Source organism: Penicillium waksmanii, assembly GCF_028829765.1.
Source record: "Penicillium waksmanii strain IBT 27052 chromosome Unknown utg000009l:1.0-4314994.0:1.0-4318279.0, whole genome shotgun sequence".
NCBI classification, from domain to species: Eukaryota; Fungi; Ascomycota; class Eurotiomycetes; order Eurotiales; family Aspergillaceae; genus Penicillium; species Penicillium waksmanii.
This window is the reverse complement of record NW_026643255.1, coordinates 1,471,126-1,496,006: the sequence shown is the minus strand read 5'-3', so window position 1 is coordinate 1,496,006 and position 24,881 is coordinate 1,471,126. Positions and strand designations below refer to the sequence as shown.

The following is a 24,881-nucleotide window of genomic DNA, read 5'->3' as shown; positions in this document are numbered from 1 at the left end:
ATGTTTCCGATTTCACCGGCGATATTCTCCCACTGATGGTAAAAAGGATCTGTCTTGGGGAGCTCGCAGGATTCTTTCAGCTGGTTCAATTTCTCGCCAATCAGTTCAACTGAAAACCCAGGCAAAGTGGAGAGGCAACCTCAGTATGTATTCTTTTGGCAGCTTCTCGCCATCGTGAGAATTCCGGTGGAGGTCAATGTTTCAAGCAAACTAGGAGAGTTGGAATGGGCTCCTCCCCTCCATAATAGTAGGCCCAAATGAATACTAGGCAGAGTCATCTTTTCTTTCCACTAGTTCAATATCGGCCTCCTGGGTGATTTCACATTCTTCCAGGATTTCACGGGCCCTGCGTATGGCTTCCTTTTTGGTATCTTGGTAATCGCGCTCATCCATGAGAGACGTGGTCTTTACCGGGAGTGCGGTCAGGCGAGGTCCGCCGGGCACGGTATAGGTGTTTGAGGAATCCGTCGTTATCAACATCGTACTCGGCAGTCTACAGAGTGTTTCCAGAAGGTGAGTCGAAGGCCATCGAGTGGGCGCTCACTCGGAGTAGTTGATGTTGGCGGATATCTGACATGATAAAACATGGTATTTTCTGGTGTATTCAGATGTGCGCGTTAAGCGAGAAGAAGCCTGAGTGAAAGTAAGAAGTCTAGTTGTGAATGGAGACAGTAGGTACGACTCATAGTATAAGACACTCCATGACGGCAGTCAGAAGGGACTTAAGCCTAATTGGGGACCTGTTCAACATAGAGGATGAAAACTTCCCTTAGGGTCAGACACATTAATCAGGCACTAGTAATACTAGTATATATTGAACTTTCAATTATGATCATGTGTCTCGCTCATCATGGATGACGAGTCTACATCATCTTATCCACAAGGAGAAAAGAAAATTTGCAAATCTAGAGAATAGAATGGAAACCGGCAAGACCCAACTTGAAGCAATAATCACAGCACTACAGCGGTGCATGACGTCTTTTCTCCGGGCTTGAATGATGAAAAACAGAAATATATCTGTCCAGAAACGAAGAGCTCTTCCTCCTCAGAGTTAAAGTAATTGCAAACAAACAACATAGTCGGAAAATCATCAAGATCCCTATAGCAATGAGAATCTCTATGAAAGCGCTCACATCACAGGGATATCAGTCCTCGACAGAATGGAACCCACCCTGAGGCAATTTAGTTTTTGTCTTGCGATGTGGACAAAGCACGTTCTTCATTAACACGCTTTAGCTCCTCTATTTCTATCTTAAGTAAAGCGAAATCTTTCCTGTCCTCTCGCTAGTAAAGAGTGCGCGAAAGAATTTCCAATAACCATCCATCTCAACAGTGATTTACCGCAGCTGGTAGATGGAAACTTCCAAATTCGATACCCCGTTCTGCTCATCGCGTTGAAAATTTGAGGAAACGGCATAATGTACTAGTAATAAGATGGGGAAAATATAAATCAATCTCTCCGGTTTTCAAAGATTCGAAACGAGTTCAAGTTGTTCAAGTGAAGTGAAGTTGATCCAGAAACAGTTAACCAATCGCAATGGTATTAGGTACCTAAATATGTGCCTGGCTAGTCGATGCATTGCAAAACCCAGACCAAGCTCAACCCAAACAGCCTAGGAGGACTATACATGGAAAAAGGAAACAATGGGAGAAAAGAACAGAGAGCTTATGGTGTATGAAGATATGTCCAGGCTCGAAATGTAACAATGGGACACACGGAGCGAAGGCCCTCCAGACAATGGATTTCCAGGAAGGGGGATGGCGGTTGAGGGAAGAAGATGGATGAGGGCGAAGGAGAGAAGGAGAGGAGGATGCGAACTGAGGGGGAAATATCAGGCCGTGGAAGGATCGTATAGGTAAGGCGTAGCCGATGAGTCAAGTCATAAACGCTGAAGGTGAAAAGAAAAGTGTGCAGAGGTAAAACATGTGAGGGTATGATTTGGACGCGAAGAGAAACCAATGGTTTTTTCAAGCTCCCGAGTTCCGGCCCGGGAGGAAACACGGCATGGCATGTAGACATGGCGCCAATAAATGTGAACAGAAGTGCGATTCCAATCGATGGATGAGAATGTCGTGATGTGATGTTAGTCGTGCCTTTTTGGAGTTCGTGTTGACAGCCAGGTCAACCCGTTGGGGTCCAGCCACCTCTTGCTCCAAAAAAATGAGAACTCCAATGTGCTTGGTGCCGGTGTGCGATGAAGAAAGTGAGAAGAGTGGTGCACGGTGTACTGTGCTTCTTCTTCTTTTTATTCCTCTTTCCAGTCCCACACCTGCTTCACAAAGTTCGCCATGTTGACTTTCTTGTTCTTCATGTCCTGCACCCATGGATGATCCAGCATCCGCCAGGGGGTTGCTCGTCGAGGGGGCTCTTTTTCGAGGCTGTGATAGATGTTAGGGATCGTTCCAAGAGTAGATAGCTCTCAATGGTACATACCAGCATTCAATGAAGTACTTGAAATTATCCGACCAACGAATACCATGATCCGGCTCATCCTTCAGCTTGGGGATCGGCTGGCGAACAATGTATGTGAGAAGATCAATTAATCCAGCACGGGGTTGCATCTCGGTTCCGTCGGCTGGGAAGGGGAATCGGTGCTGGGCGACTTCCAATAAAGACACGCCCAGGGACCAGACGTCGGAGGTGATGGTGTATGATTGACCGGTGATACGTTCGGGGGCCATGTAGTAGGATGTACCGATAAAGGTGTTGGCATCGCCCTTTGTGCCGAACTCGCCACTGACACCGAAATCACAGAGCTTGACTTGGCCATCGCGGCAGAGGAGGATGTTGGAAGGTTTGATATCTGATTCTGTTAGCCAAAGATAATCTCAAATTTATCTGGGTCAATGGAGATACGTACCACGATGGATAATCTTTCGGCTGTGCAGATAGGTCAATCCGTTCAGCACACCCTCTGCAACCTTGCCCAAAACCTTTTCACCGGTCCGGCCTCCCAGCTTCTTTACTTCCTTGTAGATACTATCGAGACTTCCACCTTCGCAGAATTCCATGGCAATTGAGATCGTCCCAGAAGTCTTATCCATGAAAGCGCCGTAGTAGCGGCAGATATGCGAGGATGCGCAGTCCTTGTTGAAGTTGAGCTCGCGAACGATCTGTTTCTTGACGTCGGGGTTGGGGTCGGTGGTGATGATCTACAATCGGTTCGGGTTAGCAATCACGGGGATCTTCACAGGGTGGATAGAAAAAGCCTAAAAATGATATGCTCACCTTCAAAGCAAAGACGGTCTTGCCCTCCTTGAGTTTGCAGCGGGTAACGGCGCCGCCAGCACCTTCACCCAAACTCCCCAGCTCAACAATCTTCTTCTGCTCACTGGCGGCATGCCAGCCCTCATCGTCCAAATCCTCCACTTCGAGCGGGCGGCCCTTTTCAAGACTCAATTTATCCAGATCGGGGAGTAAGGAATTGACGCTGGCGTCCCGCTTCATCTGTACCCCGCCCTCGGCATCGGAATACACCGAACTGATGGCGGATGAGGGGTCTGAGTTGCCACCGGTCGGCTCACGCAAGCCCATGGCGAAGTTGAGAGCCGAGTATGAGGAGTTTGCGGACGTGGGGCCGCTGGCCTTCTGGTCGAGCGGAGGTTGGCCATTCGCACCCAGTCCGGAGGTGGACAGAGAGAGCATGGAGGGTTTTCCATTGGGCTTCGACTCCTGGGGAACACTCTGGCTACTGCCCATCGGGGTGGCCAGTTTCAGACGGGGCAAGGCGGGGCGGGAGGGCTGCGGGTGCAGTTGGGGCTGAGGTTGCGATGGTTGGGCGGGTTGCAAGGGCTGTAGTTGGGGGGCATCGACGGAGATTCCATTGTCGGTGACGGGCTTCGCACTGGGAGAAGGTGGAATACCGAGAGTGAGTTTGGGGGCTCGTGGACTGCCGGAGTGATTGCGGTTGCCAGGCACGGGCGGGCGAAGGAGTGGGACAGAGGCGGAGGAAGACATGGCGAGATTGTTCTGCCTTTCCCCGGGCAGGAACAACTCGTTGGGATCAGCGAAGGTAGCCACAACGGAGAAGCAAATGAGAACGAGTGTGGTGGTGATGGAGGGGGAAAGAAAGAGGAGAAGGTTGGCAGTGGGCAGTTTGGGAGGGGAAGAGGAGAGAAAGAGAGGAGCAGGTGACAAGTCAAGTTCCACCCACGTAAGAGTAAGAGGGGAAATGGGAAATGGGAAATGGGACTTTTGTAGTAGTGCTGTGGGATGGGAGAGATAGGATAGAATAGGATAGAATATAATCTTCAAGAGACTCAGCCCTAGAAGAATTGAAGATGAATATTAATAGAGTAGACAGTATTAATAGACCAGAGTAGGGAATACTCTAGGCGGGGAGTACTCTGTCGAGAAGAGAAGAGAAGATCGGGTGGTGGGGCTGTGGTGTTTCAGAAGGCGCCTCGCTGAAACAAGGCGATGGGGAATAGAGAATAGTAAAGAAGAGCTGGGATATTGACACCTCAATAGTCTAGAGTATGACTATGTAGTATGACTGACTCTTAGTTGGGCATATATGCTGGTGTGCTGTCACACAGGTAGACAGGATAGTTAGTACTGCCATCCTATATCATATGCCATGCTGAATTCAAGTTGGGCATAAACGGTGCTGCCTTGGAGCCGCATTTCCTTGCACTCCACCATCTTCACCATCTTTACGGAGTACCATCTTCACATTTCAGTTGCATCATTGCAGCATTGCACACTCTCCCAAAGCCATGCCCGAGCAAGATTGCAGAACCGGGTATCGACATCATCAACCCTCGATATCCCCACTTGCTGATACTGCTGCCATGGAGTCCACAATCCTCCGAGGAAATAGTCTCGGAGACTTCCGAGATTGGTCCTGTTGTACAGAGTACGCCGTACATATTTAGAAATGCAAATGCATCATCAGGACCCCCAACCAAGGATACGGAGTAGTCCATCTAGGGTAGCCTCCCTGTGGCTGATAGATCAGATCCCTTGACAGTGGCTGAGCATCTTGCCAGGTCCAGTCTCATGTCATCATCTAACCCATCCATCCAGGTCTTCAACAGCCCTTCTGGCCCTACTCACCCCTCTACTCCGTACGCCATAATCGTTCAGCTCGTGTCTCATTTCCTCAAGCTCAATTTGCACCACCACAGTTGCACCGCCAGTTGCACCGCCAATGTTTCAAATCCCATCCCAAATTTGACTCTGAGACAAGCCACTCGGCCCACTTCCACTGTCACATTTTTCGGCTCCCCAGATGTACAGCCACACCTACACCCATAGATCGACTCGGAAATTGAACCTAAGTTCATCTTTCCTTCTCTTTTCCTCCTTGCAGCACGTCAAGCTACACGTCTTACGGAGCAGAATAGCCACCGACAAGACCTGGATAGACGTCATCGACTACCTCGAATCCTGCTGCTCTCTCTTGACGCGCGGTTCGAGCGGGACAGCAAGGATCACGATCAGTCACTCACAGCTAGTTAGATTCTGCGCTGTCCGGTCTTTTCCTGTCTTGACTTTCGTAGCCAGTTTCCCTCTGTAATTAGTAAACTAGTCCTTACTCCGTACTCCGTATTCCATATTACTTATGAACTAAGTCCTCAGCCAGGCAAAACAAAGCAGAAATGAGCCATGATCCTGATTAATTCCAGTCTCAACGCTCGACCCTATGGACTCGGCAATTCGACGGATCTCGCCGCAAATAGACAGCCGCTAACCAACAGCCACGACTTGGCAGGGTAACGGCTTCTTCATGCAAGTATCTTGCCGATTCTTTTCCCTTTTCTTTGCCGCGCCCAGCCCTAGTCCCAAGTCGCAATGAATATGAGACTGGTGGGAGGAGAGTGGGAAATACATACTGCGTAGCTAAACTCAGCTCAACTCAACCCTCCCCCTCCCCCTCCTTCACACATAATTCTCTGTCATTGCCGAGTCAATCGCTCGCCTCTCGTAGACTCCGTACTCGTACTTCATATGTACTCGTACTCAATACATCGCAGATCAGGTCGGGTGCTGTCCGGTATGACGCGTTACCGCTGATCGCTTCTCGGCGCGAAATTTCTCGGCGGCAAGCTGGCCAAGACTACAGGGCTGAAAGGCAATGTCATGGAGAGGGGGACTCAAACAGGCTCAAGTAAGATTATCAAGGAGCGACCGTCTTCCACTCGGTTTGGTTGGACAGAGTAACGCCGAATGAGAGTCCGCCCTGAGTGAATCCAATCCTCCTTTAACCAGAGGTGACGATCACTTCGGCTACATAGACGATGTCCCTCACGCGCATCTTGGATCCAATCCAGATTCCGGAGTACACAGTCGGTTCAACCGGTCCACATTTTCCTGGAAAGAAAAGAGACGGGTGAGTCGTAGATACCGTGACTCCGACTCGCTCTCGCCTATCTTTCTATGCTGCGTATTGTACATACCCCGTGCTCGTTTGAATTCCGTGACCCCTTTTCTCAGGAGAAGGATAGTATCGCTTCTGAGCAGCGATCATTCCAATACTCCATACTCTGTACTCCGCAGAGGAATACTCACACGGATCGCACGCCGGCCAGTGTGAAAAGCATAGATCCACAGACCCTATTATTATCCCAATGAACTCTCCTCCCCCCTTTTCAATCGATAAAGCGGTTCCACTGCTCCTTCTCCCGGCTAAACATAGCACAAAGAAGCAGTATGGGGTTTCTCGGGATACTCATAGTACGGAATACGATAGGCACTAGCCAGTGACTAGACCGGTCCAAGGATTTCGACGTTGCGCAAAAGAAGGACCAAAGGAAAGGGGGCGTCAGTTGAGATTCAGATTCAATCCAACGAGATTCATGGAAAATCAATAGTCGAGGAATGTGGAGTCTGGGGCGGCCACGAGGCTACATATGTACATGTATTGCGTCGCATTTGAGGATTGGTCTGGATCTCACAGAAAAGACATTCCGGTCAAGGACTCAGAAGGCCAGGCTTAGGCTTACATTTTGAGTCCCTCTACTCCGTACTCCATACATTCGATTCGTACGAATGCGCTGTGTGCTTGTCTGTCTGCGGGATGGGATGTACTGCTGTATGTAAAACCCCTATCGTGGAGCCTCGCCCATGACCGCGATTAAACCTTGGCGAAAGCACACCACTACCAGTCCTCAATAGCCATTGGCCCTCGGGACTAATGTATCACGACTGAACAAGCGGTCCGACACCGCCAAAGCCGTCCTTCGCGGTCGAGACTCGACAGGGTCGACCAGGGTGCTGATCCATTGCCGCGCACAGATACTAATTCCGGTGCGTGCAGCTCAGGGTAAACAAGTACATACAGTAACCATAACAGGGGCCACAGAATGAAAATGAAAATTACAACTCCCAAGACATGCGTGATGCCAGGGACTAATCTAACTCAGTACATATGTACACAACTGGGTCTGGTCTCTGGGTCTCGGTCGTAGTCTCTGCACTCCGTTCAAGGTCAGACGGACAGGTTCTCAGACCTGCCTCGATCCCCGATCTCATCAGGATCAGGGTCCTGGTCCTGGCCCTGGCTTGGCGAAGTCTGAAACCACGACCGATACTCTGATGAAGGAGGACAGCCACGCCACGGCACGTTCAAGGGACCAAAAACTCTCGCCCAAGCCTCTTTTCTTGTCTCTGGCTCCCCCGCTCTAGTGGCTTGGACCTGGCATGTAAGCTCCGTTAAGCACTTTGTTGACTGGCGGTCTAACCGTTCGGGGAGGTGGTTGCAGTTTTGACCGGTCCCGCTGTGGGGGGGGACTACGAGGGATGTTTCTCCGGATGCAGGAACAGGATGCAGGGCGGTAGTGGGCTGGGCGATTTGTTCAGAATCATAACAAAAACAATAAATTTTTACTCCATAGAAAGATTTTTTAAAAAATACTGGGGCAAGATTATATTGTTGCTTGGTTGCAATGGAACCCAAGAGAGTCATAGGGATCCACCGAACAACAAACAGGATGGGGGTCGCGACCAGAATAGAAGCCCGTAATAGCAATATACACCATCCACCGTGCAAAGATGGAAGCGGAAAGTGGTAATACATAGCAATACAGTAATCAGAGTAAGGCTCAGGGGACGAACGTGATTCGCGCACCCCCGGAATTACCACCGAATGAATCCAATTAAAGCAACCAGCGGACTGCTCTTCACTATGGATATACAGTGGCTCTGGAGCGAACCTCGGGTACCTGGACGGGAGGACAAACCTGGTTGAGATGAACACTCGGAGTAAGGACTTCCGTTCGTCATCAGATGTGCGTTGTTTACGATGGTTTACCGGTGTTGTACGGGAGCCGTGCCCAGCGAAAGTGGCAATCATCCACGGGCTTTTCAGGGGTAAAGTGGAGATGGGACCCACGGGGAACGCCCGCACTGGATAATGGCGTCAGGAACGGGCAGTGGATCGTCGGCGGATTGGCTGTGCTGCGTGGCCTGAAACCGCTAGACCCACCGGACATCGGCTGTGGGAGATATCTAAGACGGAGTAATATGGAGGTATACTCCGTACAGATTGGGAGTATACGATACAGATGACAGTGAGAATGAGATACTCGGTATACTTTGGATATGTAGGCAGGCATCATGAAATCCATAGATATCAATTTCGTACATCCGTACGACAACTCCGTTCACCAACTATATCATAAAGTAAGGAATGTCTCATCCACGCAAACGCCCCAGCAGATCGGCATCACAGACGACGCTAAAGACATTAGTGGCTCCCAAAATTACACACCAACTCGGCGTCACAACCAAACGGGTTTCTCCCCAATACCCCCTCTCATCCAATGACCGACTCCATCCAGGGGTCGCTCGACTCCAGCCGGGCTGTGTGCAAAACAGATGACGGAGGTCACTGGTACCTCAATCATGCGGTGTGGATGGGTGAAGGGACTCGGTCATTGGTACCCCGTGGACCCCCCAACAGCGTCACTTCTTTTTTGAGGGTTTCCCCTTTCCCCTTTTTTTTCTCTTTAGTTGACTCCGTACTATCCGTAACCATAGGTACTCCGTAATTGGGGGGACCATGTTGATCCATGAGGACTAATCTCCCCGTTCATACAAAGGGCCCCTAACTCCCCCGTGGCCTTCCTTTCCCTTTCTTTCTTCTTCAAGTACATTCTTCGTTGCCATCGCATTCAGTCACTCTCTAGACTTCGGTCATCCATTCTTTAACCAACTACCAACACTCTCTTTCTCACCAAAGCTCCGCTTTTTTAAATCACCTTTACGGTTTATCAATTCCATACAATCAAAATGCGTTTCTCCACCGCCACCATTGCCCTCTTCGCCAGCCTGGCTGCTGCCGCCGTCCAGAACGGTGCCGACTCCACTGTCTACCAGACCGACGAGGTTACCGTCATCTCCTGCGCCGCCTCTGTCACCGACTGCCCCGGCCGTGAGACCTCCACCCCCGCCGGTGTTGAGCCCACCACCACCCCCGCTGGTGTCGAGCCTACCACCACCCCCGCCGGTGTTGAGCCTACCACCGCTGTCCCCCCTCCGGCCCTGCCTCCTCTGGCCCTGCCCCCAGCTGGTCCTCCGTTCCCGCTCCCCCCCGCTGTGACTTCCTCCGGTGGCTCTCCCCAGCCTCCCGCTGTCACCACCCCGGCCATGAGCTACAGCTTGACCACCTTCACCAGCTGTGTCCCCACCGTCATCACCTCCCAGGTTCCCATCCCCTCCGCTCCCGGTGGTGGCTCCCCCGTCGGCCCTGGCTCCGGTGGCGTTCCCCACGTTCCCTCTTCCTCCTCCGCTGTTAACCCCAGGTAAGATTTATATCAACCAAACAACCCTCCAATTTGATATCTTCAATTGCTAACTCCTCCCAGCGGTACCTCCCCCGTCTCTCCCTCCGGTACCCCCGCTTTCAACGGTGCCGGTGCCGTCTCCGGCTCCCTCACCTTCGCTGGTGTTGCCGCCGCCGCTGCCTTCTTCCTGGCATAAATCATTCCATCTATGATGGATTACTATCTCTAATTGTGCCCCGCACAACTAGTGTAGTTTAAATGGTTACGGACATACGGAGAAGATACATGGAGAAGAGGAGAAGATTTGTGATTTAAATTTGGGTTCTGGTGATATACCTTGCCTACCTGACCGATACTCGTTACTTGCTTTTGATTGGATATGTTTTATCCTTTTTTCTTTCTGATTTTTGATATACATATTTATTCTTCCTATTCTTGGGCTTCCTGGATAGCTTCGGAGTTGTGTGAAGCGCTCTTGGTGGCTTGAGCACGATCTTAATGTAAACCATGACAGCTTTCACCCTTTCCTGACTTTCCAGTGATTTCAACCCGTAACACCTTTTTTTTCTTCTATTCTTCTATTACACTTACTCTTCTTCTTTTTCAATGTATCCTACTATATACTTTGACTCTCTTTTGTCTACTTAATTTAATTGGACGTGTGAATGTCAATTTTCATTTCGGAATCCAATCTTACTCCTGAAACCACTATCCCCAAATCCCTGATCGCCCCGAAACGGCGAACTCGGCCCCAGATCCGCTTGTTTCATTCCGCTAAGGAACGAGAAGACTCGGCGACAATGGAGTACTATATAGTATGTACAGACGGACAGCGAAGTCTGGAACCAACTCTTTTACAGACTCAAAAATTGCTCATCTCGTCTCGGGCGTCTTGATGCATGCAAATGCGGTGCTCAGAGTACTTGAAACTAGGACCCTGACAGTGTCTACTCGTATCTAACCTACATACCCCCGCGGTCCCTATAATTTGGTCGCGATCACCCAATTTTGGCAAGCAATGCGAAACAAAGTCAGCCCCTTCAATAAACGAAAGAGCCAATCGCGCAGGTCACTCGGTGATATCCGTCGCACGGGTGACACTGGATCTTCGCAATGCATATATATCTGTGGAGGGGGCCGAGGACATTTACACAATACTAGGCCATTGCTCCAGCCCTCCAGGGCTGATAAGGCGGGACTTGAATCTCTATTCCGCGACTAACTTTAATTGACTAGTGACTTTTTGCATTATTGGCCAAGTAACTTCCAGTTGGAATGGTTTCGGGATATTTGAGGTTCATGGGTCCATTCGGCTGAATATTAGTACTACGAGTAGATATACATGCTAAAATATGTATAAGACTCGAAAGTATAAGGGTATATTCCAAGGTTTCTCATATCAGTGGTAGCATTCCACCTGCAGAATTCCAAATTTACATAGCCACATCCAGTGTTTGGAACCGCATATATATATACGTCTGATCTGACATCAGAATACTCAAAGGTGATATATGCAGCGCAATATATGCCCAGAAAGGAAAGGAACAGGAACAGGACAGCAGGGCTTGGTATGCCTTGCAATTTAGATTATAGGGCTCGCGTGAGCATGACATCAGTCACCTGAGTAGGTTAGTAGCCCGAGGCCAGCATAGATTAAATGGGGCCGAAATCGTTGTTTTTCGAGCCAAGCCACTGCGGAGAAGCGCGTGTCCTTATTGATATTGCGATCTGCACCTAGTACGGCCAAGTCAAGCCTGAGTCTTGACACTTACTCGTAGTACTCCGTACTTCACTTGCTAAATATATCCAGCACGATCCTTGGGGTCCAGGGGAAATTGAAAAGTTAGAATTCCAACAATGAAAATCCACGTTCTTCCTGCATCATGATGGATACACCAACATCTGAGAATCGGACATTTTAGGTCACCATCGCGAGTAGAGCGGCCCCATATGCCAATAATCCCACACGGCTCTCTTCCACCGCGAGCATCTTGGCTCGCATCTTCTATCCAAAATGAAACAGCAACCGATATTTAACAGAGAAGCTTTTCGTGATAGTGACATCCTCTATTGGCCGACCAAAAATAGTCGGCCCACTATCAGCCCTGGCGCGGGTCGCGTTTGTAGAGAGAACAGGGGCTATGCGCTAGCAACGAGATTCGATTCACCGCTGGGCGACATGGCACCAGGGTAGTAGGCAATTCGTATGCTTTTTCGGGGCCGTGGCCCCTTCACAGACTGGATGAGGTGTTCGAGCTTTGCCTGAAATACAGGCTCCTCTCTTGTCATAGTGTTGGATGATGGAAGCGGGCCAGAAAAAAAAAGGATGAGGGTCTCAACTTCCCTCGCTTCTTTCCGACCCCCACTTCCACTTCGATGCGTTCTAAAAGTTCCATACAATCTGCCTCGCGATGTAAGATTCCAAATATGGACCTAAGATATTATCGATCGATCCACCAGGTGCTACCGGGTGGGATTGATAGATCTCTAATTGCCGGAGCGGCGTCAGGTTAGCATGTCTCTATTGCTGAGTCGTGTTTAATGGATGGCAAATCGGGGGTGGATTTCGGAGTTCCCGGCCCCATGAAGGATTCTTGGTTGTTTTTAGCACTCCCATGTCGGAACTACACTTATTATGTATTGACTTGGGCCGCCGTGGCCACATCATGACTCGCTTAAACGGCATGGCGCGCTGGAGGCCTTGTAGTTGGTTATTTCCAACTTAACCAATTCTGGACAGGTGATTTAGTTCCTCCTCCTCCTATACATCTTTCCTGGGGCATTTGCTCTTGGTTTCATCTTCTCATCACATTTTCTCCGCACTACTTACAGACGACGATACTCGGATCTTCTCCGCCAAGTTTGGATTTGGGTTCGGGATACGAACCTCGTACAACGATCCACTCTTCCTTGTCTATCAAAGCGCACATCATTCGTGTTCAAAGATAGTAATAATATACTATCTGTTTACATTTTCCAGGACAGAATCTCTCTTAAAGCGGGTCGTTACCTGAACCCCGCGCTGTTTCTCTCCGTGAAATGCCATTTTGCTCGCTAATACCGAGACGGCGATTCCTACGACCAGATTCGTGTCCACGACGACAAAACCTCATGGATCTATCCTCATTAGAAGGCCCGCCAATCGATGACCCGAGGGTGGTCATTACACCCGACCCCATCGATGGCCTTGTTCATCTGCGGTCGCCTACCATAGATTCAAATACAAACCCCAGTCGGCTATGGAGGTCTCTACCACCGAGACCAACCTCCAGAGGTTCCTCCTCATCATATGAGCGCCCGGCAGCAAACAATAACAATAATAATAACAACAACAACAATGGCCATGACCATTCCTATCGCCATAATTACCGACCATCCATCCCTCGGACCGAAACCTCTCTCAGCGAGGGCCAGCTCCGCAGGACACACGCCCAAAGGGGTAGGAGGAGCCCATCACCCGAGATAGACATGGACATCGACCTGCATATGCAACTTCGCATCGACTCAGAGTCTCGAGTCCCGAGATTTAACCAGCGACCCCGATCACCGATGCGGGACCTGATACCTCTACCTCTATTAAGCGCCGATGTCCCATCATCATCCACCCGGCAGCAAGAACGTGGTCGACGGACGCAGAGTTGCTGCCCACTTGTCTGGGTCGAATCGGAGCAGCAGTGGATAGTTAGTGAATCGTATCGCCAACAGCAGCTGCAGCTGCAGCAGCAGCAGGAGGAAGAGCCTCATATGGAACAGAGTCGAGCGCCGGACTCCATTTTTCATCGAACACCGCTGTCAGACCCGTTCTTGGGTCTCAGGCTTGGGTTCTGGTTTCGATGTCTGGGATGGAGCTGAGACTGAGTCGGTTGATTGTCCGCCTACTTATGAGAGTCATGGGTTTAGTCCAACTTATGTCAGGCGACTGGGTCAGAGAGAGGGACAGGGACAGGGGCGGTGGAGCGAGGTGGCGTATCGGATGCATGATGTGTCTACTCCGTACGATAGGAGATGATGGGATGCATGCATTGTACAGCGGAGTTGATGGTTTCTGCGACTATGCGCTTGCTGGGACTACTACTATGCACCATGTACAGGGCCTGCTGGGTTGATCTCTGTCCTGGAGTTTTCATATAATTCAACGGGCGCTAGAGTCGAATCGATGGCTCGAACGAGTGAAACGTCGGGCTTGATGGATTCAGCCATGTTTGACCAGGATCTGTCTCAGGGGTTGACGAGACTTCGGGAGACTAGGAAGTGGATGGAGGGTGGAAGGTGGAAGGGGGAAGGTGGAAGGTGGCTCAGGACTGATTCAATTTCCATCTCCATGGGGATCCATGGATCTTGATATGTGCCATCCACTTGGACATGGATGTTTGGTGCCAGTTTTATGTTAGCGAAGATCTGATTATAATACCCCCAAAGCGAGGGACTTCGGAATCCCAATTTCAATATCAACATTGCATTGCATTATATCATACTAGCCCTGGAGTACACTATGGAGTCTCCCATCGTATCATCCCACTTTGTTCCCACACTTTCCCTCCCACCGTACTTTTGACCTGCAAGTAACAAGTTGATAAGACCAGGGTTTTCCCCTCTTCGTTAGCCAGGTGAATTCTGACTGGTCTGTGACCCCAGTCTTGGGGAAAACAAACTGCATATCGGATCCACTACTCCACCGCAAGTGGAAGGCTCGCGGATTCCTCACGGTGTTTTCTCCACGGCGCAGACAGAACAGGTTGGATAGGCGACCGATTGGAAAAGGTGTCAGTCTGATGAGGGGAAAAGGTGAGAAAGAGATTTGTTATTCGTCCTGGGGTGGTCCAATGGGGGATTGATCAGATTTTTCTTTTCTTTTCTTTTATTATTTTATTTTTCCGTGACTCGATGTCTCCAGTTCTCTCTGGCGCTAACACAGACCAGCAGCTCTTTTCCAGCCTCTGAATATTCGAGCGAGCCCACCAGTAGAAAGGAAAAGAAAAGAATGGATGATCAAGTGTTATAAGTAGAGAGCTGGGGCTAGTCTGCTAATGTGCTCTGCTTGATCTGTTTTGCTTTCTGCTGCCGCGCCCTAATGATTTCGAGTATGGTATAGCAGATGTGAACTGTCTGTCACTGTCAATCAACTCACTGTCACTCAGTCACTCACTGTCACTGTCAACTGTCGACTATTGACCATTAACGAGAGTGGTCTGGGAGTGCCGTACCAGACTATCACCATTCACTGTACGCAAGTTCTTCCACAATTCTACCGCCTTCGTTCGCCTTCGATTGACCCGAAAAAAGGAAAACCCCCCCGACCGCCCGCGCCTCAATGGTTCAACTCGCCCACATTTTCAAGAAAGACAAGGACAAGGAAAAGGAAAAGGAGGAGAAAATCAAGATCAAAGAAAAGAACAAGTACAAGAACAAGAACAATATCCGAGAAGATATTACCATCTCCCCTCCATCATCCCCAAGAGCCTCCGCCTTCGACTCCGCGCGCAAATCGCCCTCCAAAAAGTCTTCTCCCTCTCCGAAAAAGTCCCCCTCCAAGACTTCTCCCTCCAAAACTCGCTTCTCTCACAGTCACTCCTCTTCCACCTCGACCCCGGCTACTTCCTTTAAATTCCGTCGGTCTTCGCGAGACCAAGATCTCCACCCTCTCAATCTCCCGCCCGACGAACTACACCGTCGTCTTTCGGCCATGGCGGACCAACGCAGTTCGATGGACATCGATACCCCAGATGTCCAGATGAAGAATGGTGAGGAGCGGAGTCCGACTCCCCCCTCCACACAAGTCAACTGGCACTTCCGATGAGGCCGAGTCCTTCAAGTTGGCCGGTAACAAGTTCTTCAAGGATGGCAACTACAAGCGTGCCATTGAAGAGTACAACAAGGGTATGCCCTTCCTTTGTGCCATTACCCATTACCATACTCATGCTCACCTACTCCCATTACAGCCCTCGAAATTAATCCCAACTCCTCTGCTTTCCTGTCCAACCGTGCCGCCGCCCACATGTCCGACAAGAACTACCTGAACGCCCTCGAGGACATCGAACGAGCCAACGAACTCGACCCCACAAACCCCAAGATCATGCACCGTTGGTCCAAGATCCTGGTAAGCCTCGGTCGGCCCACCGAAGCTCTGGACGTTCTCTCCCGGGTCGAACCCCCGGCCACAGCGACCGACCGGGCTCCCGCCGAGAGCATGCTCAAGTTCGTCAAGCAAGCCGAAGACACCTTGGCCGAGGACCGCGGAGGCTCGATGGCCATCTTCTGTCTGGACAATGCCCGCAAGGGCCTGGGTTTGGGCGTGAAGGAGCCACGGAAGTGGACGCTGCTGACCGCCGAGGCGCAGCTGAAGATGAACAACAGCAACTCCCTAGGCAAGGCCCAGGATATCGCCATCCAACTGCTGCGCGAGAACAGCCAAGACCCGGATGCCATGATGCTGCGCGCGCGGGCCTTCTACGCCTCCGGCGAGACCGACCAGGCGCTCAAGCTGCTGAAGATGTGCCTCGGGCTGGACCCGGATATGAAGCAGGCGGTCAAGCTCCTTCGCATTGTACAGAAGCTCAGCCGCACAAAGGATGAGGGTAATGCTGCCTTCAAGGCGAAGGATTACCGCCGCGCCATCGATCTCTACTCCCAGGCTCTGGAAGTCGACCCTACCAACAAGGATATGAATGCCAAGATTCTGCAGAACCGTGCTCAGGCCTACAACAGCCTGAAGGAGTACGAGTCCGCTGTGCAAGATTGTACAGAGGCTCTGCGGCTGGACCCCGGCTACGTCAAGGCGATGAAGGTTCGTGCTAAGGCCCATGCCGGTAACGATAACTGGGAGGAGGCCGTTCGCGACTATAAGAACATTGCCGAGAACAACCCCGGCGAAAAGGGTATTGCCGAGGAGATCCGTCGTGCCGAGTTCGAGCTGAAGAAGGCTCAGCGCAAGGACTACTATAAGATTCTTGGGGTTGGCAAGGATGCCTCCGAGCAGGAGATCAAGAAGGCCTACCGCAAGATGGCCATCCAGTATCACCCTGATAAGAACCGAGATGGTGAGGCTGGCGACGAGAAGTTCAAGGAGATTGGCGAGGCCTACGAGACTCTGATTGACCCTCAGTAAGTTTTCTTTTTTGCATCACTACAGACGACCTTGGAAACATGATTATCTAACAATTTGCCTACAGGAAGAAGGCCGCTTACGATAACGGAGATGATCTCATGGACCCCGCTGACATGTTCGGTGGTGGCGGTGGTTTCGGCGGCATGGGAGGTATGGGTGGAATGGGAGGAATGGGTGGTATGGGCGGCATGGGCGGCATGAACGGCTCTCACGTCAACATCGACCCCAACATCCTGTTCAACATGATGAACGGCGGCGGCGGCGGTGGCTTCGCCTCTGCCGGTGGTCACCCCTTCGGAGGTCAGGCTCGAGGCGGCGGCGGCCAACAATTCCCCGGTGGATTCCCCTTCTAAACAAGCCAACCCTAAGAACGCCTATACATACGCCATCTTTCCATAACCCGGAGATCAACAAGAGGCCTCGGACCGAGTCATTGACTTGTTCTTGGCCACGGCCTTTGTTGGCATACCCACCCGGGCCATACGTGGCAAAGCCACAACGAATTCTCTACACTTTTCAAAAGGACAAAGAGCCGGACTACTTGATAAGAAAAAAGAGTATCTCTTTGTCCACTCTTGTCTCATGATCTTGTCAGCTTCAAGAGAAGCGCCCATGATTCCCATATGATAGACCCCTGTTTTTTTCCCGAATTGTTCATGATTCTCATACTGTTCCATTTCCTTCTATTTTCTCTATCTATCTTCTTTTTTTTTGGCTCTATATCTCTCCCCATCTCTCTTTCCTCCCATACTTTCTTCCTCTTTCTTGTATATGAGGGATGGTCGGGAAAGACTGAAATCAGCGCGGTGCATTGTTCTACGGGCTTCCTTCTCTCTCTGCCTCGGAGCGGAGAGAGCATACTCCAAGGCGTTCATTTGCTTCTGGGATTTCTGGGTCCGCTCGTCATAAGAAAATAATCTGTGTACTAAGGCTTCATTTCCATGAGTCGGTTGTTTTTTTCCTGGTTGTACCTTCGGGCCTGCACTTACAGCTGATGTGGCTGCACTAGATATTGGATGAATTGATATTTCATGGCGCAAAATATGTGAGCTTCCTTGTTCTTTTTCGACACCACGCTTGTATTGTGTAGCCTCTTGTGAATGGGGGTACTGTAACGGCGGCCTACTACCGTAGTAGCATACCACTGCCGTTTTGGTATATGCTGCAGCACTGCCTCCATCCTTAGCTATAGAGTTTTCTATCGAACGGTTATATAATAGCATTAAACCCCCCGTTTCTCCCGGTAGGATGTAGCTCGGGTTTCCCGCCTCGCCTTCAGGTGGGCGCATCATAGTTACTAGTGACTGCACGGCTACATAATTAGTCTAGCCGGTCTTGATAACCTCAGGTGTTCGTGGGCATCGAGTGGGGAGTTTCTCTTCACACTAGTACACATTACGAAGTATGTCGATGCAGGTCTACCACTAAGGTTATCGATTGTCCTCGGTACAAATTCCCCCTCCCAGCTAGTTCTGGACTTGGGCCAATCCAAGCTGCTTCCTGCAGGGCCGGCTCGCGTGTGTTACCTTGCTATCATTTAAGGGCCAGCTCGAACTACTTATGCATGGTAATACGCAACATTAATACTGGGCCTTTTAAATAGAGCTGAGTGCCCGTCATCTCGTGAGACCTTTGAAAAGCCCAGTACATATTATTTTCAACGTCAATAACCCTGGAATGTCTTCTGAAATTCCCCAGCCACCCGGCGTTCCTTTACTGGGAAACATATTCGACGTCGATCCAAGCGACACATGGAACTCACTGATTAAACTCTCGAAACAATATGGTATCGTCGAGCCTCCCCACTAGCCCCTCCGAGTCTATATCAAACTTGAACTAACCATCCACCCCAATCCAACCAGGCCCAATCTGTAAAATCAACGTCCTAGGCAAGCAAGTCGTCTTCATCAGCAACGTAGCCCTCCTAGAAGAAATCTGCGACGAGCGCCGCTTCCGCAAATGCGTCACAGGCCCCATCGTCGAGATGCGCGCCTGCGCAAACGACTGCATCTTCACCGCATACGACAACGAATCCATCTGGGGAGTCGCCCACCGCATAATGGCACCATCCGTCAGCGCAGCAACAATTAAATCAGAAACCAGCTTCGCAGACATGGCAACCGTCATCCCAGACCTAACGCGCAAATGGACATCCGGCCATCAAAAGCGCGTCCTCTTCACAAACGACCTAGACCGACTCCTAATGACATCCGTCATGCAATCTTTCTACAACCAGCGCATCCAAGTCCTAGATGAAACCGATAGCCCCGGTGAAAACTCACCACCCCTAATCGAAGCATGGGAATCCATAACAATGGAAGCAATGAAGAGACCCACCCGCCCCAAACTCCTAACAAAACTCCTCTACGCAAAGAAATTCACCAGCGATATCCGGCTCATGCGCGAATTCGCGGCCAACATCGTTAAGGCGAGGGTTAATAATAACGCGCAGGATCGGGATGATCTCCTCCACGCGCTCCTGCATAATGCTGACCCTGTCTCGGGTGAGAAATTGAGCGAGTCTCGCGTTGTCGATGAGGTCGTTACTATGTTTATTGGGGCTGCGACTTCGGCTAATCTTGTCTCGTACGCTTTGTACTATTTGCTTCGGAATAGGGAGGTTTTATCCAAGGCTCGAGAGGAGATTGATTCGGTCGTTGGCGGCTCTACTCCTATTTCGCTCGAGCATCTAAATGATCTACACTATATTGAAGCCATTATTCGCGAAACGTTACGCCTTTCGGCCACGGCGCCTGGTTTCAATATCGAGCCCATCCCGACGGAAGATAAGAGTCCGATCCTGTTGGCCGGGGTAAGTATCAGATACCGCACAATCAGACGATGATATCAGTCCTGCACACCGTGAATCGAGACCCGGATGTCTTTGAGGAACCGGAGAGCTTTATTCCGGAGAGGATGCTGGGGGATAAGTGGGAGGCGCTGCCAAAGGGTGCGAGGAGGGGGTTTGGAAATGGGAAGCGTGAGTGTTATGGGAAGATGTGGGCGTGGCGATGGTCGATTTCTACTTTGGCGAGTATTATTCATGAGGTGGAGTTTGAATTAGCGGATCCCAAGTATGAATTGACTTCGAATGGGGCTTTTAGTGTGAAGCCTTTGGAGTTTTATGGTCTTGTTAGTCCACGGGGGAGGAGTCCAAGGATTTGATCTGATGCGTGGGTTGATTGGTTTTAGGAAGGATTTCGGTTACTCAGGTCTGGATTTCAAGTTTTTTGGAGAATTCCTTTGCCTGTCCATTATGTATTTGGGTATCAGGCGACTTTGCCGAGTGTTTCTTTTGAGATTGACTAACGTGTATGGCTGTTGATTTTGGCCACCCCGGGGATCTGTATTCAATACTAGTACTATGCACCACTTTCATTGCAACTACGTAGTTACCCAAATCAAACAGCACAATCATGGTTTGTACAGTGGCGTTTCAAACTTTTGCAACGCCACTGTCCATAGTACTAGTACAGATATAGATATAAAAGAAGAAGTATGAACAAGGAACCCTGGAAACATCTAAATTGAATATTCCTAAATGTATATTGTCATTGCTATCATAATACACTACACATACATGCACCATCATCCATCAATCACCGATTCACAGGTTCAGCACCAAGAACCCACCCAAGCCCACTAGCCAATCCTCCCGTCACCATATTACTAACCATATCCCTCTTCCTAACTCTTCCCTCGCCCTCATCCTCGGGGGAAAGTGGCCGCTCGCCATCCGCAGAAACATGAACTGGTCCCGCAGCCGAGCCCGAGCCCGAGCCCGCTCCACGCAATGGGAACGCATTCTTATGTAGCGCCATCGCCGCTCCCCTCGCAACCTCAAACAGACCCATCGGCGCCTCATGCGGGTGCGAATGTGGCATTGCGGCACGTGCTCGCGCCCGTCGTGCTACGCGCTGCTGCGCAGTGTCAAAGGCATCGCGTTCGCTATCCGTCGGACCAAAACCGCCTGGTACAGTTGAGAGAGCATTGTCGCCCTTTGCGTCCCAGAGATCTTCTTCTTGCTGCTCGCGTGCGCGCAGCGAGGAGATTTCCTCGTCGCAGCGGCGCCAGGCACCGAGGATTTCAGGGAGCGGGTCTGGCGTCGGAGTTAGGGCTAGAGCTAGAGAGAGAAGTTCCATTCGCTGTGAGAGGTGGGTTATTTGCGATTGGAGGGTTGTAGATGTGGTTGGGCTGCTGGGGCGGTAGCGGCCTGCATTGTAGACAGCACGCCAAGTTATGTCGTCTGGGATTGTGGGTGGTGTGAGGAGTGGAGAGGCTGTTGATAGGGCGCTGGGTGGTGTGAGCCGGGTGAGGATGTAGGAGTAGGCTGTGCCGAAGTCGTTGGATGCTAGGGCGGATGAGATGGCGAGGGAGGCTATGCGGCGTTCAGATGTGACGAGGGCGTCTGCGCCTGTGAGGGGTTCTGAAGAGATTGGGTCGGTGGTCTCGGTTGGGGAAGCGCTTGTTGGGAGGCCTGCGAAGACAAGGTTGCGACCGATTGAGAGTAGGTCGTCAAGTTTGGTATAGCTTTTCGCGTTTTGATCGAGGACCTTTTCAACAAGAGAGAGCGGGTCGTGGTGGACGCGAATGCTGACTGGTTGGAAAGGGACCCCATGTTGGAGAGTCAGAGAGTAGAATGACAGAGCGTGTGTTGCGGCTATCAAAGCACCGATATGTTTGAAAGCTGTCGATTCTGGGAAATGCGGTTGGAAAGCTTGAAGGCTGATGGGTTGTTAGATGTTTGCAGTTCACGGGCTTGGTAGGCTCGACTTACATCTCATAAGCTCTCTTCATCCCACCGCGTGTTCGATTGCCATTGCTTGCATTATCGTAAGCGCTATATATGGCCGCGACCACCGCTTCTTCCACTTGAGTGGGGCTGAGCGGTGATGGAACAGCTTGAGTATAAAGATCAACAGCGAGTTGGTGTTCTGGGGAGAGTCAGCATTGAATGAGAAGACGCGGAGATGATAGTAAAACGTACCTTGAGCACCAAGAAATGCTTTGAGAACCTCGGTTTCAACCGTGTCGCGAGGGACTCTCCAGAAAAGGCCTTGGTGAGTTGATGGCTCATCCCAACCATTGTCCGATTGGTCGGCTTGCCAGTCTCGTAGCCAGAGAATCTGCTCTCGCACGGCTTCCCATTGTTGTTTGGACCGAGTCTGCGCGATAGTAGAGCCCACCACATTCCTTAATTCCGTCAGCTGTAGCTCCTCGCTGCTAAAGAGACAAAGGTTGGCCACGGATCGGCAAGGAACATTATGACCGAGACCGGTCAAAATGCGAAGAGAAAGAAGCAGGGCGCTCAAAAATGAAATAGAGGACGGGGATGGTTGGGTCAAAGGATTATCGCGTTTGAGCAGTGAGTTCTGCATGAGCGAACCTCGAGTTGATGATGAAAGCAACTCTGCATCATAGTCCACAGATGGAAGGGTTGACTGGGTCGCATCCAAGTATGAACATTCTTCAAGGCTGAGCAGCTCTGCAACGCGTCCAAGTACCTTGAAGGATCTCTCCAGGGCAGGTTTGGATGAGTCCATGTGACCGTACACCACGGCTAAACCAGACTGTCCGTACCGGTTCAACAACTCCTTAGCCTTATCCGTTGCTAGAGTTACATCCTGGCCTTCATACCCTCCCATGTCAACGTCTTCCGGTCCGTTCCAGTTTATAAATGCGTTGGCAACAGTGTTGTGATCCACAGAGCTGCGAGACAGTAGCCATTCATTCACATATTCCCATCCGGCGAATTCTGTGGTCTCCGGCTTGGGTGTCCCTTGGATAAAGGAGATGGTATTTTGACGGGCTGCTTCATTCAGTCTGCGCCTCTTCGATCGATTACTACCATAGAGCCAAGGGCCGACGAGCCCTCTTAAATTGTTGACCAGATCCATGTCGTTATTCTCAGTGCCGGTGATGGATAAAAGGACGTTGACAGCGGTCTGATCATCCATCAACTCCAGTGTTTCTAGCGATAGCACTTCTTCCCGGTTGGGATAGTATTCGTAATTGAGTCGTAGTGCCGGTAGAAGACTGGAGACAAGCCATGTTCGAATGGCTGCGTTGTGTGTATAGAAGGGAAGGAGGAGGCTCAGTATGAGGGGTTGGAGGGCCGTTTCGGAGTCGATGAGATGCGCGCGGTGAATAATGAACTGGGTCAAGGGGTCAGAGGAGGCGATCTCTTCTTCCTCGTCCTCGCGCTGGAGGGGTCGCAGACGAAGCTTCCGCACTCGCTTCCTTGCAGCCGATTCGGACAGATCCTGGACGGCAGATGGATCGATTTCTGGGGTTGAGGATGTAATTTCAGTGCCACTAGCCAGATCCTGGAGCACTGGAACGTAGTCGGAAGGTTGTGTACTCTCGGGGAGGAAGGTCAAGATGATGCGTAACAGGCGTTCTAACGGAAAACAATGGGGGTATTGCGCTTGTAGAGCTGGCAGGGCGGCGATATGACCACTTGCACAGAGATTGGTCGCAAGCAAAATGGCATGAGCATCCGATAGCCCTTCCAGAGGAGCCATGGCGATCGGTCGAAGCGCAGGATGAAGTGAGGTGTCCTTGTATTGTAGCGACGTCAACGCCCAAACGCAGGCGGGGCGCACGGGCCAAGTCGGAAACGACCTTCAGAGGGAAAGCGTCGCATCCGCCCGGCACTTCACCACTTCTTTGCCAGTTCTCTGCCCACCACTCTGCCCATTGCTCTCTTCTCTCCTCGACAATGGCTTCCGGCTTCGGTAACAACCTCGGTATGTCTCTTCTTGTGCCCTTTTCCACCCTGTGAGGCGAGTCCGCAGCGGTGTTGGCCCGCTGGGTCATATCTTGCGCAGACCCTCCCACCCTTCCTCCCCCCCGCAACCACCTCGAGCTAACGGATGTCTGTCTGTCTCTAGGTCCTAACCGATGCTTCCCCTTCTGGCAAGATCTCCTCGGTTGCTACGTCGTCAACTCTAGCGAAGGTATCGAGGGCAAGAAGAAGTGCGTTCCGGCTCTGGAGGATTACCACGAATGTCTTCACCACACCAAGGAGGTACGTCGTTTTTCTTAAATCAAGGGGGGATTATTCAACTTGGAGGGCTTGAGAAGAAATGTGGCTAAAATCAGAATCTTGTGACCAGGTTTACCGTGCCTTGAGAATTGCCAACGCTGTCCGCAAGACCGAGGCCGCATCCGCGCGTGAGAATGGCCCCAAGGCCGAGGAGATCCGGAGCCTGGGATTACTGGGCAAGGATAAGGAGACTGCCGCTACATTGGAAAAGATCCGGCAACAATAGATGGGAATGGCAAGGGCCAAGCCGGGACGCGATGGTTTCTTCTTTTGATGCGTGAGATCCTCGGGATTCTACCCCCGGACTATGTTCCGGAGGGTCTGTGACTGTATAGAAATGTTCTGTTTGTTGGCCATTCCGGTCATGTTTTGAAATGATACTCCGGTTCTTCCAAAGGAAACTACTATTATGTCGTTGAGTGGAGGTTTGGATGATGGTACAGCCGTAGCCTGGAGACTAGGCGGGGTCTCAAGTTGATATAACCTTGGAATCAGATAGCAAGTTCCGAGTCCTCGAAGGTCAGGGGGCTGGAGCTCTTTGTGGTGTCGTGGCACTTATGACATGTGACATGTATGATTGATGTATCTAATATTCTCTTCCAAGATTGGAGATATCGCATTACCTCCAGGGCTAGAACCAGGCGCTACTTATATTTTTTCGGTAGAATTGCTCGTAGTTTCGGGGGGCAGTGATCTTCAATACTGGAATACTAGTATATCTAAGTGGTTAATATCTGGACAAGCTATATATTTTGGATTCGACATATTCTCTATGTAAATACTAGCCCTGGAGTATACTAGTACTAGTAGTAGAAGGTAGTGGTATATTGAAAGACAGTCATGGACTTGAAGCTTGGATATATAATTGCAGGTGTGGATATATAGTTCCCGCATTGGCAATCCACCAATCACTATTGGTAGAAATCTGTGATTTCGCACACCATATCTCGCCAGAGCTATAAAATCTCGACCGTTCTCACCAGATCACGATTTTGGTCA

At 50.7% G+C, this 24,881-nt stretch overlaps 8 protein-coding genes across 8 annotated transcripts; 5 read left to right on the top strand and 3 right to left on the bottom strand.

Moving 5' to 3' along the window:
* Window positions 1-264: 264 nt before the first annotated feature.
* On the bottom strand, window positions 265-480 carry N7481_010934 (uncharacterized protein; the record flags this gene model as incomplete). Its single annotated transcript, XM_057270153.1, has 1 exon — window positions 265-480. One exon carries the CDS (start codon window positions 478-480, stop codon window positions 265-267), a length of 216 nt encoding a protein of 71 aa, XP_057117327.1.
* A 1,766-nt stretch (window positions 481-2,246) lies between these two features.
* N7481_010933 (dual-specificity mitogen-activated protein kinase kinase) lies at window positions 2,247-3,958 on the bottom strand (the record flags this gene model as incomplete). Its single annotated transcript, XM_057270152.1, has 4 exons — window positions 2,247-2,379; window positions 2,435-2,804; window positions 2,862-3,153; window positions 3,230-3,958. The coding sequence occupies 4 exons, from the start codon at window positions 3,956-3,958 to the stop codon at window positions 2,247-2,249; spliced, it is 1,524 nt and encodes a 507-aa protein (XP_057117326.1).
* Window positions 3,959-9,235: 5,277 nt separating this feature from the next.
* Window positions 9,236-9,925, top strand: N7481_010932 (GPI anchored serine-rich protein; the record flags this gene model as incomplete). The annotated part of the gene is made up of 2 exons (XM_057270151.1): window positions 9,236-9,747; window positions 9,811-9,925. 2 exons carry the CDS (start codon window positions 9,236-9,238, stop codon window positions 9,923-9,925), a joined length of 627 nt encoding a protein of 208 aa, XP_057117325.1.
* A 2,915-nt stretch (window positions 9,926-12,840) lies between these two features.
* N7481_010931 (uncharacterized protein) lies at window positions 12,841-13,581 on the top strand (the record flags this gene model as incomplete). The annotated part of the gene is made up of 1 exon (XM_057270150.1): window positions 12,841-13,581. One exon carries the CDS (start codon window positions 12,841-12,843, stop codon window positions 13,579-13,581), a length of 741 nt encoding a protein of 246 aa, XP_057117324.1.
* Window positions 13,582-15,040: 1,459 nt separating this feature from the next.
* N7481_010930 (DnaJ and TPR domain protein) lies at window positions 15,041-17,187 on the top strand (the record flags this gene model as incomplete). Its single annotated transcript, XM_057270149.1, has 4 exons — window positions 15,041-15,454; window positions 15,507-15,606; window positions 15,669-16,830; window positions 16,899-17,187. The coding sequence occupies 4 exons, from the start codon at window positions 15,041-15,043 to the stop codon at window positions 17,185-17,187; spliced, it is 1,965 nt and encodes a 654-aa protein (XP_057117323.1).
* A 1,324-nt stretch (window positions 17,188-18,511) lies between these two features.
* N7481_010929 (Cytochrome P450) lies at window positions 18,512-19,999 on the top strand (the record flags this gene model as incomplete). The annotated part of the gene is made up of 3 exons (XM_057270148.1): window positions 18,512-18,620; window positions 18,697-19,646; window positions 19,673-19,999. 3 exons carry the CDS (start codon window positions 18,512-18,514, stop codon window positions 19,997-19,999), a joined length of 1,386 nt encoding a protein of 461 aa, XP_057117322.1.
* Window positions 20,000-20,433: 434 nt separating this feature from the next.
* Window positions 20,434-23,358, bottom strand: N7481_010928 (secretory pathway Sec39 family protein; the record flags this gene model as incomplete). Its single annotated transcript, XM_057270147.1, has 3 exons — window positions 20,434-21,559; window positions 21,612-21,768; window positions 21,822-23,358. The coding sequence occupies 3 exons, from the start codon at window positions 23,356-23,358 to the stop codon at window positions 20,434-20,436; spliced, it is 2,820 nt and encodes a 939-aa protein (XP_057117321.1).
* Window positions 23,359-23,555: 197 nt separating this feature from the next.
* Window positions 23,556-24,108, top strand: N7481_010927 (uncharacterized protein; the record flags this gene model as incomplete). Its single annotated transcript, XM_057270146.1, has 3 exons — window positions 23,556-23,583; window positions 23,728-23,864; window positions 23,953-24,108. 3 exons carry the CDS (start codon window positions 23,556-23,558, stop codon window positions 24,106-24,108), a joined length of 321 nt encoding a protein of 106 aa, XP_057117320.1.
* Between the last annotated feature and the right edge of the window lie 773 nt (window positions 24,109-24,881).